This window comes from Caloenas nicobarica, chromosome 4 (assembly GCF_036013445.1).
Source record: "Caloenas nicobarica isolate bCalNic1 chromosome 4, bCalNic1.hap1, whole genome shotgun sequence".
Lineage (NCBI taxonomy): Eukaryota > Metazoa > Chordata > Aves > Columbiformes > Columbidae > Caloenas > Caloenas nicobarica.
The window spans coordinates 44989667-45008862 of NC_088248.1; the positions used below are offsets into that span (position 1 = coordinate 44989667).

The following is a 19196-nucleotide window of genomic DNA, read 5'->3' on the forward strand; positions in this document are numbered from 1 at the left end:
TCTAACCTTTTCTTTCTAAAACCACTTCGGCACTATTTTAATTGATTCCATGCCTGGCCTTTTCATCAGTTCTCTCCTAGCCAGGAAAAACTGGGCTGTTAAAGGCTGCTGCAGTACCATGGGACCTGTGTTCAGTGTTGCACGTTCTTATTTTAACCCGAAGTTATCTGCCAGTCGTCACTATTTGTTTGGAAAGCTTTAATCACCCCAGTATCATCTTTGGGATGAAAATCCTTCCATGATTGCAGCAGTCAATATAAATGAGAGTGCACTATGTCATTAGGTTGGATTGCTAATCATCCCTTCACCTTTCAAGAATTTTAGCTGCTGACTAGACTCTTGCTGACTATTTGCTGCAGCATCCCCAGCCATGCCAAAAATGTGTTCTGGCTAAACTGAAGAGGATAGTGAAGAATATGTGGCTAACACAGGCTGATTGTTATGTTTCAACAGCCATGTCCTGCACTTTCAGGAGCATTTGTAAAGCAATATTTTTCTCTGCCTTTATAAAATTTCCACCCTAAAAGAAAAACATGAAGGTTTATCATTGTTTATTATTGTTTGTTTTGTTTTGTTTTTTCCTTTGTTTCTCATGTGCTCACTCTCTCTTACCAAATCTCCTCTAGCGTCAGATTTTTTTAATGCTTCTATCTTTCCTTGCATTTACTGTTTGCTGCCAGAAAACAGACAGGCTTTGTTTTCAAGGGGGTGAGGTGTTAGTGTGGTCGGCAACAATATAGCTTTAGCATTAATTGAATTAATTTAATAGTAACAGATTTCTATGCAAAAAAAACCCCAAACCATCAAACCCTTCTCTCCTCCCATCCCATGGTCCTAGCTACAAAAGCTGTTAGGGAATTCTTCGATGGTTTAAAATACCACATACTTTCCAGTAAGCTGTAATTTAAAGAAGCCTCTTGTAGTAGGCAAATTCTAAAAAGACAGTCGTTTTACTTACTAGGCTTTTGATGGAGAGAGTTTTGTGAGTTGCCTTGTTTTTCCTGCTAGGATTTGATGGGTTCAGTCAAATGCTGTTTACTGGGTTGTAGTATTAGCAGGTGTGGCATGGGGCGTTATGGTTCTGTCCTGCATTAGGTAACACCTAAAGTATTGTTTGTTTTTCATTTTAGTTTTTGTGACTCTCGTTAGCATGTGATGAAGTGGAGATGCTTAAAAAATGGGTAACAAACAAGGAGAATTGGATGGTCCAAGATCGTTAATCATATCCACAGAACAAGGTGTTGGAAGTATAGTGGGCAAGATCATGGTCTTGGGAGTCAAATCCAGGAATATTTGTTTCAAAGTCGTTAGTTGCAGCAGCATAAAAAGGATATCTGGCACCGGTTGTTCAGTTGTGGGGTGACAGTGAACCACTGATGTTGTAGAGCTACGGAAAAAGCAAGTTTTGTTCTTGTTATTTATAGGGCAGGGTATTTCCACTGAAAGTATGGAAATGCCAGTTTCCTTGTACTTGACACAGGTGAGAGGTTAGCTGGAGCACCAGAGTATGGTGCAGAGTTCTGGTTATTGCTCTTTAAAGAAAAGTTACGTAAGTTAGAGTAAATGTAGAAGAGTCCTAGGAAGACTAAAGAGGCAAGAGGGGCAGACATACCAAAGAACACTAAAAGAGTATGCTTTTTTTCAAGCCAGTGGAGTGAGATCTGAAGGAGAGGGAGATAAGTTCCCTGAAAATACATCGGGGTCTAAGCAGCAGGAGGGGAAAAAGAGAGTTATTTAAGCTCCTAGACAACATTAGCACAAAACCAGATGGGCATTACCTGTTGGGATATTGCTGAATTTAATACCCTGATCATGTTCCCTCTTGTGTTTTCTTAAGTGATTTCTTAAAGAACCAGGAGATTTGTTCAGGTAAGCCAAGTGGAACTTATTAGCATACCGCAAGTAAGTTGTTATTAGTGGAGCACTAATATGTCAAAATTTTTTGTATGAAGAGATTTCCTGAAGAAATACAAGTGTAAGTTTGTATCTTTCTGATGTTCCTTAGCCTGGTCTCTTCTGGGGCCACAGGGTTCATGGGTTGTGTTCCCAGTCCGGTGTTTGAGTGCTTCCTGCTTTGTGAAGTTGGCTCTTGTAGAAGAAATGGTGGATAATGATGGTACATGACCACAGTCACTGCAGCTACAGACTATGAATGCTGAGTGCTGATGGCTGATTTTAGCTTCTGAAATTCAGGATCCACTGAAACTGGCACAGGCTAGTCTGAGTTTTCTCATGCTCTTGATAACACCATTGGCATCTTTTGGCAGTAGTGTTCTTTTTTTAACTTTTTTTGTTCTCTGCTGCCCCATTTGAGCACATTCCTTTTCTCTTCATGAGTTTTCCTCTGCTGATGGTGAAAGGACTGTGGCAAAGGAAGGGAGCCCCGGGCCCTGGTTCGTGAGGGCTCCAGGACGTCTGTAAGTGAATGTGGAGTTTGAGAAAGGAGTCTGTCTTCAACTCCAACACAATGCATGTGCAAAGGAAGAAAATGGGATCCTCACCTCATCTGCTTTCTCAGTGTGTGATCTGGAGATTGATCTCAGGCTATGCTGTATTCTGTACTGTCTATTCGGACGCATGGCATTATGTAGTGAGAAGTACATTGTCTGTTTGTGCCGTGCACTGTCAGTAAGGCAGCTTTTGTTTCAGTACCACCTTCTGTCATGTGCTGGGGTGAAGATGTAGGATGGAGGAACAGAGTAGCTGCCTTGATTGGGAAGTGCATGTGGCATTTTGGCTAGGCCTTCCTCCTGAGAGGCCACGCTGCAGTAGCGTCACTGGTGATGGCAGCACTGGTTTATCCATCCACTTCAGCTCTTCGAAACATTCTCATTTACATTTTCCTTACTGCTGGTCTCTCCTTTCACTTTTGCTCTCTGCCATGCTTGAGGTATCAGGCACTTCCTGCAGTTCCTAATACTGATTAAATGGCTATGTAATAGTGCTGTGAGCTGACAGATTTGGGCAAAGGCAGGCCTAGGTGCATGTGCACACAAGATGTATTTGCCCTCTCGGTACGTGTGCATGCTCAGTGCATTCTAGGTGTCTCTGGGATGTCACACATACAAGAGGAATTGTCTCACTCAAAGAGGTTGCAGTTGTATTTAGTCTGTTCAGAGTGGTCCAGCTGCTCCTGAGTATGTAATTGGCATTCAAGTGCCAGAGAAATTTGTTAGGGAGAAAGGATATTTGGTTTGTGGTATTACCTTTATCTTTCTTCTGCTGGTATTTTAACCTTGGTGACAGTAGCATGATGACTACTGAAGACTTGTGCCATGTGTGTGAAAACACTACTGCATGCACAAGCCCAGCTATTTAGCTTTCATGAATGTTGTCTGACAGAGAGGAAAAGCAGATTGGAGCTCTCGTTTTTTCTTTCAGGAGGTGTGTGTTGTAATTCACTTCTAAGCCTGCAGAAATTTTTTTCTTGCAATGAATTTTGTTCCTGTGGAGTGGGTGTGAGCTTAGCAGTCAAATAACCGGAGTTTCTGCAGGATGATCCTGTGGGACTCAAACATTGCAAAAGCCAAGCCGGGTTCTTTAGAGGCTTTGTGGCTGATCCTGCAGCCCCAGGGAAGGCAAAACTCTTGTAAGGTTGAAGTTTTCCTGAAATGGGGCCTTTCAGGGAACACAGAAAGTGATGACTGTGTGCATAGCAAAACCACAGCTTTTAATGTTGAGATCTTGGCTACTGCGTAACTACAGGTGTAGGAAAGCACCCAGTTTACCCTACACTTGTAAATTAGCCGTTTATAATATGGCTTTGCTGCATAACAGTCGCCATAGACCTGTAAACAAAAGTGATATTTGCTAGTTGTGTAACCCAGCTATTTACTTATCCTCTTGAAGCACATAGACCTATTTTAGGCCGGGTTTGACTCTTCACTGCCAGTAAGTAGTAGTAAGGCTAAGTCTTGCAGCATAGGGAGGTAGTGACCTTTGTATTTAATTCAGTCCTAAACTCCTGGTGTGTTCATTTAGGGTAGAATCTAAGAGAATTGCCTCTTCTAGCACAGCACAAGTGAGTCTTGAAGTGCTATGTTTCAGAATTTTATGGATTATGTGCTTACTGTGCTTCAAACTATTTCAGACTGCTCAGGATACAGGGACCTTTAAATAAGTGTTCTGTGACAGCTTTCCTTTTTTTGTTTGTCCCTCCATTTCTGCATATTGGTCTTCTCATTTTGATGATTAGATCACGACTAGAAATAGTTCTTTTGCAGTAAAGGCAATTTTAAATGTTTTGCTCTCTTAAACGAAAATCCCCAAAGAACTAAAAATATTTCTCCGATACAGCAGCAACCGTCTCTCATCACACACTATTCCTGCCTCCTCTTGTGTGTTTTCCTGATGCTTTAGCGTAGCATACCCTCATCAAGCAGAGGAAAACCTAGCACTGGGAGTGAGATCCTGACACAGTGACCTCGTTCTGAGCATTACCTTCTTTGTCAGTAGCAGCAGAAGCTGAAGCAGCTCCGCTGGCTCTCAGCACTTGGAGCAGTTCGACGTTTTCTGTCTGGCACGGTTTCAGGGCTCACTGTGTTTTGGAGCCCAAATGGTGAATGGGGTGATGAAAAATGAGCTTGGAAGAACTTGTCCACTGCTTCTAATTTTTTGATAAACAGTTTGCAGCAGCACAACTTTGATCCAGTGTACAGCAGAGCTGTTTGTTACATGCAGGTCTGCAGCATTCTTCAGGACTGACAAAGGAGAGTAAATCTTTTTAATCAATAGAGTAAAAACTGGTAAGTGCCATGCTAAATAGTGAATAATTTAAGAAAATATTGCTCTGTGTAAGTGTGTGTGCACGCAGGTATGTCTGTGCATTTGTGGTTGTGTGTATTGGGGGACTGTGTATTACATCAGGCAGGTGTGTTAGGGATAAATTTTTGGTCTTGAGTAGAGGGTTAAAGCTTTAACTTGTCTTTGCTAATGCATGTAAATAGCTTTCTTGTCCACTTAATGAGGAGGCTGGCTTGTTATCCTGTACAATGCAGCTAGGCACTGTTCCAGAAGCAGAGGCACTTCATTTCAAAGACAAAGAAGCCAGCGCAGACATAGGGAGAAACCTGGAACGTTGCGCTGTGGATTTTTTCAGAGCGATGACTCATTTCAGTTCACAAAGGATTCTGGGCAGGGTAGTGAGAAGTCAGGTTGGCTGATCCATTCCTATGACTTCACTTTGCAGAGAGCCAGGGAGAAGAGGAGTGACACTGCAGAATCCTGAGGCACTGCAGTGGAGAGGTGCTTTGCGAAGACTGTGAGTGCCTTCAGAACAGGGGGTGGTGTCAGAATGTGATTCCAGCCGTTCCGTGGAAATAGGGCTAAAGGAGAAAGATGTTTTCAAAACACTGTGTGGGAGTTATATTTGTAGTCCCCTTTAGATTCTCTACCTCCATCTCCCCTGTCATTTCTTAACCATTTATTTCTTGTCCTTATGTGAGAATTGTGTAAAATAGCATTCCTTTCAGTGGACCTGCATAGATACTGCATTCTTTTTTATTTTCTGGAAGCCCGTATTTCCTGCTTTAGAGGTGGGTGTTTAGCATATTATTGCCTAAAAGCATGCTTTGTTTTTCTTCTTTCAGGTCCTGTGGTGCTGACCTAATGCTGCAGCCAGCCAGCTCCCACAGTGATATAAAGCCCCAATATGCACATTGTTGTTACATCACAGCTACTTTGGATACCGTACTGGAGCATGGAACCAGACCATAGGGGTTCAGGTAAGTCCCCCTTTTTTAACATATTGTGTGCCAGGAATATAGATGTGGACATTTATTAAAAGATGCATTTGAAAAATATTGTTTGAGGAAACACATTCTAAAGCACACAATATATTAAAAAAACAAAGCCCCACCCTCCTCCTTCCCAGGATAAGCAACACCACCAAAATCTCCTCAACTGAATCCTCTGGGAAAGTTCCGTGCTCCAGCAGAAACTTTTTATGATCGTAGTTGTAACATGTGCTGGGATATCACTTTGGATCAGGAGGCAGCTGGCCACAGGACATCAACGAAGAAAAGGAAATTTAAATCACAGGAAATATGGAGGATGAATGCATGTAAGACAGGTCTGCTGACTGTGGACAGTTTAGCACCTGTTTCTGAAAGTTAGTGCTGTGTGGTGAACCTGGAGATCATGCTTTTAGCTGGGTCCGAATGATTAAAAAGATCAATTTACATGGCTGAAGTTAATAACTGCCAAGGGACTAGAACTTTGTTCGGAGGCCAGTGTTTGATATATGACTGGTCATCACGAAGATTGCTGTGTTTTCCTCAGGCTGGTTAGAATTGGAGTGTTCACGTTGCCAGGTCACGTTCATGATGTGTATCTGCAAGGGAAGGTATGTTTTGGTGTGCATGCATTTCAGAAGTGCAGCAGCTTGCTGGTTAGTGATTGCGTTACTGCTTTTGTTGAGCCTTTGTTTAACCTGCTCTTAAACAGGAATAAAGGGACAAATCTTTAATGTATTTTTTTCTTATTGTTATCAGTCCTCTGCTGTGTGTACCTGTCTAGTAAACACAACTTGCAGTATGCTTCATAAAATACTCCAGGAAATGTGGTTTAAAAGGATGATTTATCTATGACTGAGAACAGCACAAGCAACACACCTTCTAATTGTCTTATTTAAGATTTTGCCAGTAAAATGTGTCCTTTTCTGTGTTAGTGTGCTAGTGCAGATCCAAGGTATTTCAGAGTAAGCTGGGTAATACCACAGAAATCTGCATATTCTTCCTGTTCCCTCCTGTTGTTTAATCAGATGGAAACCTCGTATGGCTTAAAATGGCAATTACATATCATTCTTGTGAGTTCACATAAGAAAGGTTTTGTTTGCTGCATCTTTGTAAGTATTCTATAATTAGAGTGGTTCAGTCATATTGGGGCTTGGAGGGGGAAAGGTGTAATGTGCAACCCAGGCCAGACATGTAACTTCTTCAGCATCTGTCCCTTCTTTAAGAAAATCTGAAAATTTGCTTTTTCCAGAAGCAGCTTTTCACTTATGGTATTCTTGAAAAAAGGTGATAATATTCCAGGCTGAAGAGCCCTCTTTTTGCCCATTGCCAGTAGTTTTGGGGTTTTTTGGGCTACCTTTTTGTTTGAAAAGGACCTTTCCGTAGTTTGTCCCAGAATGAAATCATAGGTGAGTGTTGACCAGAACAGGCTGTTGGCAAGAAATTTTTTGTAAGGGGTTTCTGTTGCAACCACCATTGTAATCATGAGGTGCCATGAAATACTGTACTCTAGTATGATGTTTTCTGATGAATAGCGTAGTACTATAAGCAGAAAAAGTAATGAAGTCAGATTTCCCTTGACAAGTGTTTTTTTGACTGGATTCTCTCCTGTCTAGTGGGAGATGGGTATGCCTGAAGCTCTGTGCAGATGGAACATGCATAGCAAACACTTGCTTCGGAATCTCTGTTGTCTAGTGAGGCTTGACCTCTCTGGCACATGCACGTACACAGATTGTGAGTGTGCAAGCCTCATTTCCTGTGGAAACCATGCTAAAAATCGTGTTTAAAGTCTGTCTTGATCCATAGGAAAAAAAAGGTTAAAAAGGTGTTGAGAGGGTGGATGGAGAAGAGCAACTGGGTTTTGGCTTCCTATATTTTAAATGGTGCAGAGTATAATCAGATGGTCACTTCCCCAGTTCAGGGAAATAGTGTGTATAAATTCTAATATAGTGTGGATTTGCACTGTAATTTCCTTAGTTTTCCTTCACAATGGCTTTACTGAATTGGTTCCATTTATAAGTCAAGAGGTGATTTTTCAAGCAGTCTTCATGCAAACTTCATGAGACGGGGAGTTTGACTTCCAGGTCACTTCTTTACAGCAGCAGAATTGCTAATAAAAATTCTGTCATCAGTATATAGTTGATAGTTTAATTGCTGATACATGGTGCTGAATATAGTCTATCTCATTTTCTCCTGAGATGGTGGTACCCAGACTTTCAGAGGAAAGAGACAGTAGATAAACTGGGACAGGAAAGGTTCTGACTGGTGTTGGTTCAGGATGTGTGAATTTTCATTCCCAGTTCTGTTACAGGCCATCACTTTCTCATCTGTATGTTAAGGATAGTTATGGTTACCCCGTTTTTTAAAATTTTTTGAAATCCACTGTATAAGAGTTAAATGTTTATTTTATGTGCTAAATAATCCTTTGTTCTAAGTAACGATAATTATTTTTTTCCCACAGGGTAGTGCTACAACCCCCCAAGATATAAATGAGGACAAATCCTATTAATTGTTTGTTCTGTGCTTGGACATTTTTGAAAATTAAGTGCCACTTTAGACAAGAAGTCTAGATTTTTTTTAAAACTCTTTAGAGAAAAGTTTGAAAAGACGCTGGAGAAGCAGAGCTAAAACTATATATATATATGTATATCTTATTTAAACAAAACATGCAGTCAGCTGGTGAAAACTGCTTTCTGAGTTCCAGTTTTCATTTAATTTGGAACATGAACATATGAAAGTCAAGGATAGTAATTTGATTTCAAAAGAAAGCTGCTTGAGACAAACATCAGTCAGAGCTAACAGGAGCCATATGCTAAATGTTTTATGTAAATGATGTGGTCGTAAAAAAAAATTAGGAAAAGCATATTTGATTTTTTTTTAAAAGCAGGTCTTCCCTAAAGAAGTTGTAGTAAACCTTCTGTTCAACAGGCTAAACAGTATTTATGCACGTAATTGTTGTTAATATATTAAGTTGTAGATGGAAGATATTTTCTGTTGTACATCAAAGAAGTTTGTTCGCTTAACTATAACCACAGACTGCTTGTAATTTCCCAGAGCCACAGGATAGTTAAGATAAAACTTGGCGAATTAGAGCCTCCCTGAGCGAGAGGGTTTTGGCTTTCTATCACAAGGTCTGCTGAAAGTTTTACGGATGTGTGTTAGCCTTTTTAAACCAAGAGCCAGTAATTATCTCCAGCAGACAGTTACACACAACAAGCTATGGAGGTTAATTCTGGCACAACAGAGGTGAAACAAAGGGTTCCCTTGTCATCATGAAGAAGGTTGAAAAGCACTCAGTGGAGAAGAGTAAGGCTTAACTGGCAGTCATCCCTTACAAAACAGAAAGAAAGAGTCTCACATAAACCAATATTTGTTGGCCATTTCCATTGCATTTAAAGCTATTTAAGTTACGGTTTTATAGACAATTATAGTTGTCTTTATGGTTAATTAAATGGTTAATAAAATCATAGAAGCATGGAATGTCCTGAGTTGGAAGGGACCCACAAGGATCATCGAGTCCAAGTCCTGTCCCTGCGTATGACAACCCCACAGTTCACACCATGTGTCTGAGGGTGTTGTCCAAATGCTTCATAGTTGTTAAGCTCCCAAATATTTGCAGGCAGGACGTATGTTACCCTGGCACACAAACTATAGCATGCTTTGCTGGAGATTGTGTCAACGTTAAGGAACTGATGCTGAATTATTTATATTGGTGAGTTATGTGAAGTATAGTTAGTATTTTGGTGGAAACTCTTGGCTTGTTCCTATTGACAAGATCCCAGCTGGCAGGGGTCAAATGTTCAGACTGGATGTTTCCTGCACACTGACCTAGTAAAGCATTTCCATGCTGGAGGCCTGCTTTGAAAGGAAAGGTTGTGCAAAGTGCAAGGTTACTAAAATCCAGGTAAACTTTATTATTCCTTAACTCGTACTTAGCCAGTTTTAAGTTAACAAGTCCTGGCTGGGCGTGATCCCCGAGGTGGGTTTCTGCAGGCTCTTGGCAGTCAGGGGAGAGGGATGGGCTGCTCACGGGGGTGAGCAGAGTAACTGGTTTGAGTCCTCGTCACTCAGGGGGCTGCAGAGCAAACCTATATAAATTAGCAGCACTTGCTAGGCTTCATGTATAACCCTCCTCGAGCCCCTTTCCCACTTTAGGAAGCTGATTTATGGTATCAAGGCCCATTCTGTATATCCTAAACATCATTCTGGTTAGCGGTGAGTGGATTGTTCTGGTGTAAGGGAAAAACAGAGGTCATCCTCCTGCTCAAGCAGCAGTGTGAGTGCCTGGCTGGGAGCAGGACTACTCGTACCACGGTGCTTTGGTTTTTCTTATTGGTGATCCAGATAAAATAATTCAGGAAGTTACTGCCCTTCACCTGGATGCCCTTAAAGCTACCCAGGGAGCCCATTTCAGTGCCCAGTGAACCTGTTGAGGGTAAACCTCAACCGAGGGCAATATATGCCAATCTGACATTGCACTGAACTGAACTTAGTAGTGCTCACAAGGATACCCGTGACATGGATAATCTTTGCGTGAAAGACAGTAATTTCTTAAATTGCTTAGCTAAATCTGCATAATTCTAATCATAATTCTGATGCTTTTTAGACATGAAACTAATCTTAAAGACCGATCCCCTACACAAAGTGCATGGTGACCGTTGATCAAAGTTGGTAAATTTAAGTGTCTGACTGATTGTAAGGATTCATCTATGAACAATTTTAAGCTGACAACCGGTATAATCATTAGTAAACAGTAACATAACGTGCGATGTTCTTTATCCATTCTGAAATGATGAGGGGACAAATAGTGTTTGCTCCCAAGTCATGTGAAAGTGTATCTCTCACGTTTCCCTGTAAGCTGCCTACAATCTTATTGATTGCCATTGACTGTAAAGCACATGGCAGGAATTTTTCAGGTGTATATGAAGAAAAAACATCCAGAAAAGATTATATTTTAAGTTCATCGTTCTGTGGTCAGATAGGAATGAGGAGTATCTTGGGCCGCGCTGTGCTGGAGCTGGAGGAATGCTGCTCTGTTGGGATTGCAGCATTGATCTGGTCGGGCCTGATTAAGCAGAAGCAGTCAGGAGACAGCATAGCACAAATGTGTATTTTAAATAATTGTTGTGTCTTGGATAATGTGTACAACAGATTGTACAGCTGGTGTATTGAAAAATAGTGCTCCTAAGTCTCACTGAAGCAGTTATGCAATTTGCTACTCCCACCAATTCTTTTTTTTTTTTCAAAGTGCTGAGTATAATGCAAGATGAAATGCATTTTGACAATCAGTTTTAGAAATTGCTATTCCTGTTTACTCGATGTCATAGGAATATAGAATTAATAGGCCAAATATTAGATCCTTTAAATTGTGGAGAAAAGTTTGAATTTCAATTAATTTCCAGTAATTTGATTCCTGATTTGATCACAGGACATTGTTCCGTGACAGCAGAAATAGGATGATTTTCCTGAGATTTCAAAGCCATTTAGGTAAAACTTAATTACTAGCTATTGACTGATCTGAAAAGGGTTTGTAGTCAAGCACCCCTTGTTCTCTCTGTTACTCTCTATTAATATTATTTGGTTTCCACTGGCAAAGGAGATCTTTTAACCTGCTGCTCTCTCTGTTTGAGATCATCGGGGAACTTTTACCAGTTCAAGAGGAGGTACAGAACAGAATCTGAAAGCATTTCTGTATTTATATAAAGTATGTTAAAATGCACATCTATATGTGTGTTTGTGTAGTCATGCTAGTATTATCAATTGTAATTTATCCTGTAACTTTCATTTTGAAGATCTTTCAATAATTTTTTAAAGTATGGGTTAATGAATCATTTTTAAAGACAACATGAGAAAAGTTATAACAAAGTTAATTTTCAGGCGATCCTGGAACCATTAAAACTTCTCTTCTAAAAATATGTAGTCTGTGCAAAGATGTTTGACGTGTAGGTCTGGGAGAGATTTACTCAGGGTATCAGTCTTAAGGTGTTCGATGATGCTTTTGTACCTCTAAACAGTGTTCTGAGCTTTATCAGCTGAGTGAAATGTTATTCATTAACTTAGCAACATTTTTTTCTGATCTTTGTTACTATTAAGAAAAAATATTCCATCAAGCAGAAATGGTGGGTGATCCATGCATCTGGCCTTTGAAAGGGAAATGGAATCTCTCTTTTTATGTCCAGAGAAATATATGCAACTATTTTGTTTGTGCAGTTAGCCAGTGGGATATTCAGGCATGAGGTTTTGCAACCACAAGTGCTAATTCGTTGACATTTTTCTGAATCTGTCTATTCCACCCTTTGAAAAACTATGTCTGCATACTGTATGTCTCCCATTTTCCAAAATTCACCAGGCCTAAGTTTTGAAATAAGCTGCTGGATGGTTCTCCATTGTGAGAGTTTTATCCCAAGCTCAGTACAAAGGCTACAGATCTGTGCACATTTTCTCCATTTGTATCTCTACATCCTTGTTCTGTGAGCAGATTTTTAAACAAAACGCTTCATTGCACATCTGTTATCTTTTTACAGGTGATGTATCACCCATCAGCATGTCTCCCATCAGTCAGTCACAGTTTATTCCACTTGGGGAAATCCTTTGCTTGGCCATCTCAGCAATGAACTCTGCCCGAAAACAAGTCACACATGAAGCACTAATGGAGCACCTAACAACCTGCTTCCCAGGTAACCGGACATTAATAAATAATTGGTCAGTTGGGCGCATGTCCGTAACAGGGCAGTTAAAGAACCCCTAATCCGTACCCAAAAGGTTGCCTGCCTTTTTGGCTTCCTTAAAAGAGGGAATTTCAGTGTTCGACAGTCTGTTTTGCTTCACTCTTCTCGATGAGAATATTGATTAATCCTGAGATGCTACCCAAAAGTAAAAGGAAGCTTTAGGATTCTAATCTTATAACCTTTTATTTATTCTTAAACATACAGAGAATTCAATTCTCTTCAACAGGGCCATTCATGGTGAGATGCATTTTACAGAATTAGTTCCTAACTTTATATAAATATTAAAAATTACTCGACGTACTAAACAGAAAACTGTCTTTGCTTGTTTCTTTTTTCAGACTGATATCGAAATAAGCTTGTTTGTGATTTTTCTCACAAAATAACTTTACCATCATAGTCAAAAGAGTTTAGGATTTCTTTAGGAGTTACAGAGAGCGAAGCACACATCCTAGCCGCAGCAGACTTATTCCACCTCGTGGCTTTCAAGCCACTTGTAAGCTAGTTCGTAAGAGCTCAGTGGACATCATTCAACCAGTTCAAGTGTCATTGCCCAGTCTCCACAGAGATAACCTCGTGGAGGTCTCTGTAGAACATTCTCTTGAAGAGCAGATTTCCCACATACTGCATGTCTTCCTCCACCTAGGACAGGCTCTCTAAACTACTGTGGCCTGATGCAAGTAATAGAGTCCAATGACGATGACGTGCCTGCTTCAGGGAGAGGTTAGATTTAAATTGATAGGAGGTTGTCAGCCTGGCTTCCAGGGGTTTTCAGAGCTTTTTTGGGCACAGTTCTGGCTTTTGCTTCTGTACTGCCCCTGCTTGAAAAATCTTTTAATTTTTTTTTTTTTAACTCGACAACTCTCTCCATGACTTAGAGGTTTGGAGAGCCATACACCTGCTGTATTCATAAATGCTGGTGTATTGTTCAGAAGATATTCTTGTCAGCATTTGATAATGTTTATCAAATGGTAAAATGAAAATGTCTCGGACTAAAGATACTGTAACATCAAAAAAAGGAAACCTATACTAAGAATGTACTCTTGGATATGCTGCTTCCCTGCTGGCAGCCTGTATCTGGAGTTGGTGAATCATGCAAAATGCATCTTGTAGAGATATCTAAAAGTGTGGTGTAAAAACATGGGGCAGAGGTTTACTGCTCTAGAAAGCGCAGCTTTTTCGCTGTGCTTTGTATGATCCTGGGTAAGATGCTTAATTATTCTGTGCCTGAGTTTACAGTTCTCTAAACTAGTTCAGAAACCTCTCGTACCTCTTTTACAGCTGTAAAAAGCAGCTAATTAAAAATGCTTTAGTAGGAAAACTACTGATGCATCTGCCTCATCTAGGCAGCCTAACCATAGCCATGTCTTGATGTCTTCAGTTCTTTTGCTTACATTTCAGAGCAAGAGTTACTTAATAAAGCCTTGATGGTTACATGGCTTTTTCTATAAGTGGTACTAAGTTCTGAGATTTTAAAATATAATTCTGGATTGAGAGCTGTGTTTGGAATAAACAATTCTGTCTGACATTTAATAATTGCACTTCGGGAAAAAAACCACTGCAAGTATATTTTTCAAATACTGACTTTCTGTCCCAATTTGTTGTTTTGTTTATCAGGGGTTTTTTTTCAGTATGCTTGGCTGATTTTGAAAATAGTGGTAAAAGTTGTAAGGGATGGAATGCAAAGAAGGCAAAGTTCACAATTATAATTCTAGTTTAATTCATTTTGATGATTTTTTTCCAAGTCATGTTTTCTATATAGCTATGTACTAGAGGAGGTCCATAGATTGCAAGTATTTTTCCAATGATTCTATCAATATTTTTTATATAAACATTATTGCATGGCCAAAATGATAATTTACTAGTGGCATCCCTCGAGTTTCCTGGGAGCATGATTATCAGTTGACTTGGTGTGTCGTGATATTCTTGCTAGACAGAACCATACATCAAAAATAATTCAACAGGCTGGATTATTTTGTAGACTCTGCTCAGAAGCAGCCTGAGGCGAATTAGCACACAGTCTCTTGCTGCCCCTTTTTCTTTTTTTCCGCTAGCCATGTGCATCTGCACTTCTCAAGTCTGAGATTAAAAAAAGGAGAGCCTTGTTTTCCCCACCTCACTTCCCAAAACGTAAAGAAAATTATTTGGCCAAAAAATAAAATCCACCCTTTGTTGTCCAGTTTTTTCCCTTCTCTAGTGAAATGCCTTTTTCTCCCAGGCATGACATGTTTAACATAGCAAACATACATGTGCTCCCAGTGTATGAGGATTATCCAAAATTTTTGACCTTTCCTAAACAGAACCTCTTCATGTGCTCCATGATATTTTTCACTTTTCTGCCCAAATTCTCATAAATCAGTTGTGTCTTTTTGAGTCCTTGTATTCACTGTGGCTATTTTAAAATATTTGATGTCCTCTCATATTCTGATAGTTTATTTTTCTTGATTAGGTATTGATGCTCTGAGAGAGAGGAGAGTATTACCAGTGTAGATGTCTCTGTCCTTGTCACGTAACCTCTCTGTATCTCACCCCGTAGCGGCACTTGTCTGCCTGTGTTGTTTGTATTTTAATGAACAGATGCTTCTTTGCATTCCATGGTGTGTATAAATTTCCTAAGACCCCAGATGCTATTCTCGAACTACCCAAGAATAATAAACCTCTTTCCTCAGTGCAGGATCTTAACACTTGCAGTCTAGACCTCTGGTTTGCTGAGCCATTGTGCAGGCATAAATCTGGGCCATGGCTCTATCTGAAATAAGGTATGCTAATTATTTATAACATCACATAGCAACCACTCCACATCCTTAACTAGTATTTCATGAGCCAATCAGAGTATTTCTTTTATCCCTTGTTAAGCCTTAGCATCAGCTCAGGAGAAAATCATTTTAGCAGATTTAACACCATTTAAATACTACTTCAGATGTATTTTTCAGTAATTTATTTTATTGAAAAAGTTTGATGCACATCTTATTTGTGACTTTTGTTATTTGTCAGGTTTTTAAAAAAGTAAGGGGGCTTCTGCTGCACATGCTCCCATTATTCTAACTTAGAATTAAACAATGAGATGTTTGCACAGCCCTACTTTATAATTTATTGACCGTGGTTTAAATCCTGTACATTAAATGTAAATCTTTGAAATCCTATATAAGGAGCTAAGAATGTAACCTCTGTTGCTGTGTTTGGCAGCCAGACCCTCTTATCTGTATGAACCTGGCTGAAGAAAACATCAAGCCTTTGTCTATGCTGCCTTTAGTGAGGATTTTTTTTTCTTTTCTTTTTTTTTTCTTCAATTTGTCCACATACTTATTAAAATCACTTTAAGGTGTTCAAAATTTCAGTGTAGAAAATACTTATGTATTGGACTTGATTGCTTCTGAAGCGAACAGTTCTCTGAGAGCTGGCAAATTCCTCTGACATTCGCCTTCATAACTGTTCACTCTTTAAATACGTGAAATGTATATGTAGCACTTAAAATAAGTGTCTTACATTAACTGAGTTCACTCTAGGTCAGTGTTCTTTGTGAGCAGCAAACAAGACATAATCTTCTGTCTGGAAGCTCAGTGGATGGCATAGTAGACTCTCTTGAGATGCAGAAAATGTACATGTCTGATGATTCAGTGTCCAGACAGTTTCTGCTTTTGAATTATTAAACTACTACATAATCTTAAATAACACCACTGCTGTCATGCAGTATTTTATATGCTAGAGTCTCTAAACTACTGGTTTTTTTCCTCTCGTTCCTATTTAATGGAGGGAAACCATAAGGAGACTTCTGAATACAGTGGGGTAGGTTGTGGGCAGGTTGCTGTAAAGAGAAAAGCCTTGAGAAAGCCAGGAAATGTGTATTTAAAATAGCAACAATGAGAGCCAGAGTAGTGTCGTTTCTCCTGTTCGTTGTACAGGAAATTTAATTCCAGTCTGGGGCTGTTTCTGCTTCTGTGAGTACCTGAAAGAGATGTGAACAGAACCCGTGGCTGGCATTAGCTGGCACTGCTGAGCAGCAAAGATGCATCTGCCGTCCTCACTTAGTGAACCACAGGGATGTACGATGTGCTGGGAGTGATAAAAGTGATAGTCTCCAATTCCAGAGAGAAGGCTGACACGATCAAGTCTCCAGCATCATTGACCGCCCAGCCACGCTATTTTCTTTTTTTCCTTGGTTTTTTATCTGCACATTCGCTATTCACAGGGCTTAGTCAATTAGTGTAACTACTGTGCATCCAGTGTTTAGAGACTCGTTTACTCAACACGTTGTAGTCATTATGGTTTACTCAGTGAAAAATCCATGTTACTATTTTTACCATGTATTTGCAGTGCATTTTTGCTTAAGTTAGTGTAAAACAGCAGAAGATCCATATCAACCGTTTTCCCTGACTTTTCTGTAAACTCCCAAGAAAATGTTTTCCTGTCTTTTATTTTTGTTCTGATATTTTTGAAACAGTGCTTTAAAAGAAGTCTTTAAGTAAAATAAGGATGAAGAACCAGGTTCTTACAGGCAAAGGTGGGTATGTGTTGAGATATTTATGTGTAAGCTCCTGGAGAATCCAGTGGATCAGTCAGGTGGTTTATGTAGAGACAGGCAGAGAGACTGGCTGCTGCACAGCAAGTGCATCTCGGCTGGACCGGGGCTGGACCCTGCAGTGCATTTTCAGCACATGATGGAGAAGCACGTGAGCTTGGTTTTGGGGTCATCCACTTCTGGTGGTGATGCAAGGGCATAACCTAAAAGGGGTCACGTTACCCAAACAGACACAGCAGCTCCACCGCAGGAAAGAAGAGGTTAGATGATGACCGCTGGTCATTACGGGAATTGGAATCGCTTTTCGTGTTCCTGTGCTTTACTGGAAGCTCGTGCAGAGGGCAGCCTGCTCTCCAGCTGCCACTGCCTCACCATCCAGAGGAGGCTCAGCATATTGTTTGCTTCAGTACAGAGAGATTCAGGACTCTGGGCTAGGGAGGAGTAGTCCTTTTTCCCCTGGCTCTCTATATTTCAGCTTTACCCATCTGTTGCTATTTCTGGCATGTTTGCTCGTCCAGCAATTCTGGGGGTCTTTGTTACACTGCCTAGGATTATCACGTAAAATTGTGGCCACTCACATGAAAAGGGGAGAAAATGCATGCTCCTGGTACTCCATTTTGTTTGTGTATTCTTTCCAATTTTCGGTCTCATTTACTCTCTCAAATTATATCCTTTCTTTACCTCTTTTACTTTCTGTGTCTGTATCGACCCCAATAACTCAGCTCTGTGGAATGTGCGTGAAATATATTTACTGCCCCCATGTACTTCTCCCTGGCACCTTCTCTGTTTTTTAACTGCTTTCACTCATGTGTCCATGTTATTCCTAACACTTTGCTGTTTCCATTATAAGATTTTTAGTTACAGATATTACTGGATGTGAGCAGTATGGTCATGTCTCTAAATTCAAACAACATTCAAAGCCAGACATAAGAATACTTACTATGTTGCCTGCAACCCTGTAGCAAGGAAGAGGGTGAGTTAAGGAATTAGTACAACTTCTCTATTTCTTGTCACTAATCTTTTGACGGGGTGTTGGTTGTAGTGCCACAGCCCTTGCTGTCATCCTCATGTTTGCTAACACAAGGAGATCAGTGAGCTTGCAGGCTCCAGCCTTTGACATATGGGAGAAGAGCTGGTGACCAGACACTATGTGCTACTGAAGATATTGTGTTTGTGGCAGGTACACCTGGCTGAGATTTTTCTATGAAGTATTTTTGTAAAAAGCATATACTTTGCCGAAATGTTTTTGCATTAATGATTTCATGGAATTTCTGTTCTTGAAGATAGTCGGAGTTTGACTTGACAAGGCCCTGACCAACCTGGTCTAAGTTGGCCTGACAGGAGTAGAGATGTTGACCAGATGTCTTCATGAGGTCCTTTCCAACCTAAGTTACTCTCAGATTCTGTGGGGTTTGTGTGGTTTTTTGTTTGCTTTTCTGAATTAGTTTTGTTGAAAAGAAGACCGAGATCCCAAGTACAAATATTAACATTTTAGTTTAATATAGACCATCCAAAATTTTGAAGAAAAATTCTCTAGTTCTAAAAATGTAAACCAAGTCATTACCCAGCATTAAATTAAAATGCATTTTAATTCAACAAAATGTATTGATTGAAGATAGTTTTTTTTCCAGTGAAAATTTTGAAGGATTTTTATTTCTTATTCAGCATAAACAGATTTTTTTTTAAACTAGCTTGTGAACTAAATCACTTGTTTCCTTAGCTCTAGATGGAACTTATTCCTATGCACAGCATGCCAACTTGTTATTTTATCTGATAAAGTATTGATCGTGCACCACTGAACCCAGCAGGAGTACTGGTAGTGGGAAGGACCAGGCTCAATGCCTTGTCTACCACATGGCTAATGTGGCATAGATGCAGGGCTGTCATACTTGTCCCTATTTCAGTATGTGACATGTACACTTAGGTAGTGTCCCTCACATGTCATGTGAAATGCAGGGAACTCTGAGAAGTGAATTTTTAGGGGCTACATTTGTAACTTCCAGCATAGTGGAAAAGTCTGTTTAGGTAAGATGAACTGTTACATTCAAGGTGTTTGGGTTCTTTTTGAAAAGCTGGTGTAGTTGAAACATGTTTTAGTGGGAGTACAAGTCAGTTCATTCAAGTTTGTGATAAAGGGGTGGTTTCAGGTAATGCTTTTTTTTTTTTTTTGCTGTGTAGTATTCTTCTGTGGAAAAACAGCTTAGACATCCAAAGTAGCGA

At 40.0% G+C, this 19196-nt stretch overlaps 1 protein-coding gene across 3 annotated transcripts in view; it reads left to right on the top strand.

The window, feature by feature from the left end:
- The window catches only part of STOX2 (storkhead box 2), a 144509-nt gene that overhangs the window by 112431 nt on the left and 12882 nt on the right, over positions 1-19196 (top strand). For all 3 annotated transcript variants that reach the window (XM_065634086.1, XM_065634087.1, XM_065634088.1), the window contains exon 2: positions 12257-12409. In XM_065634086.1, coding sequence (XP_065490158.1) covers positions 12257-12409 — 153 coding nt within the window. The remainder of the gene's footprint in view (positions 1-12256; positions 12410-19196) is intronic.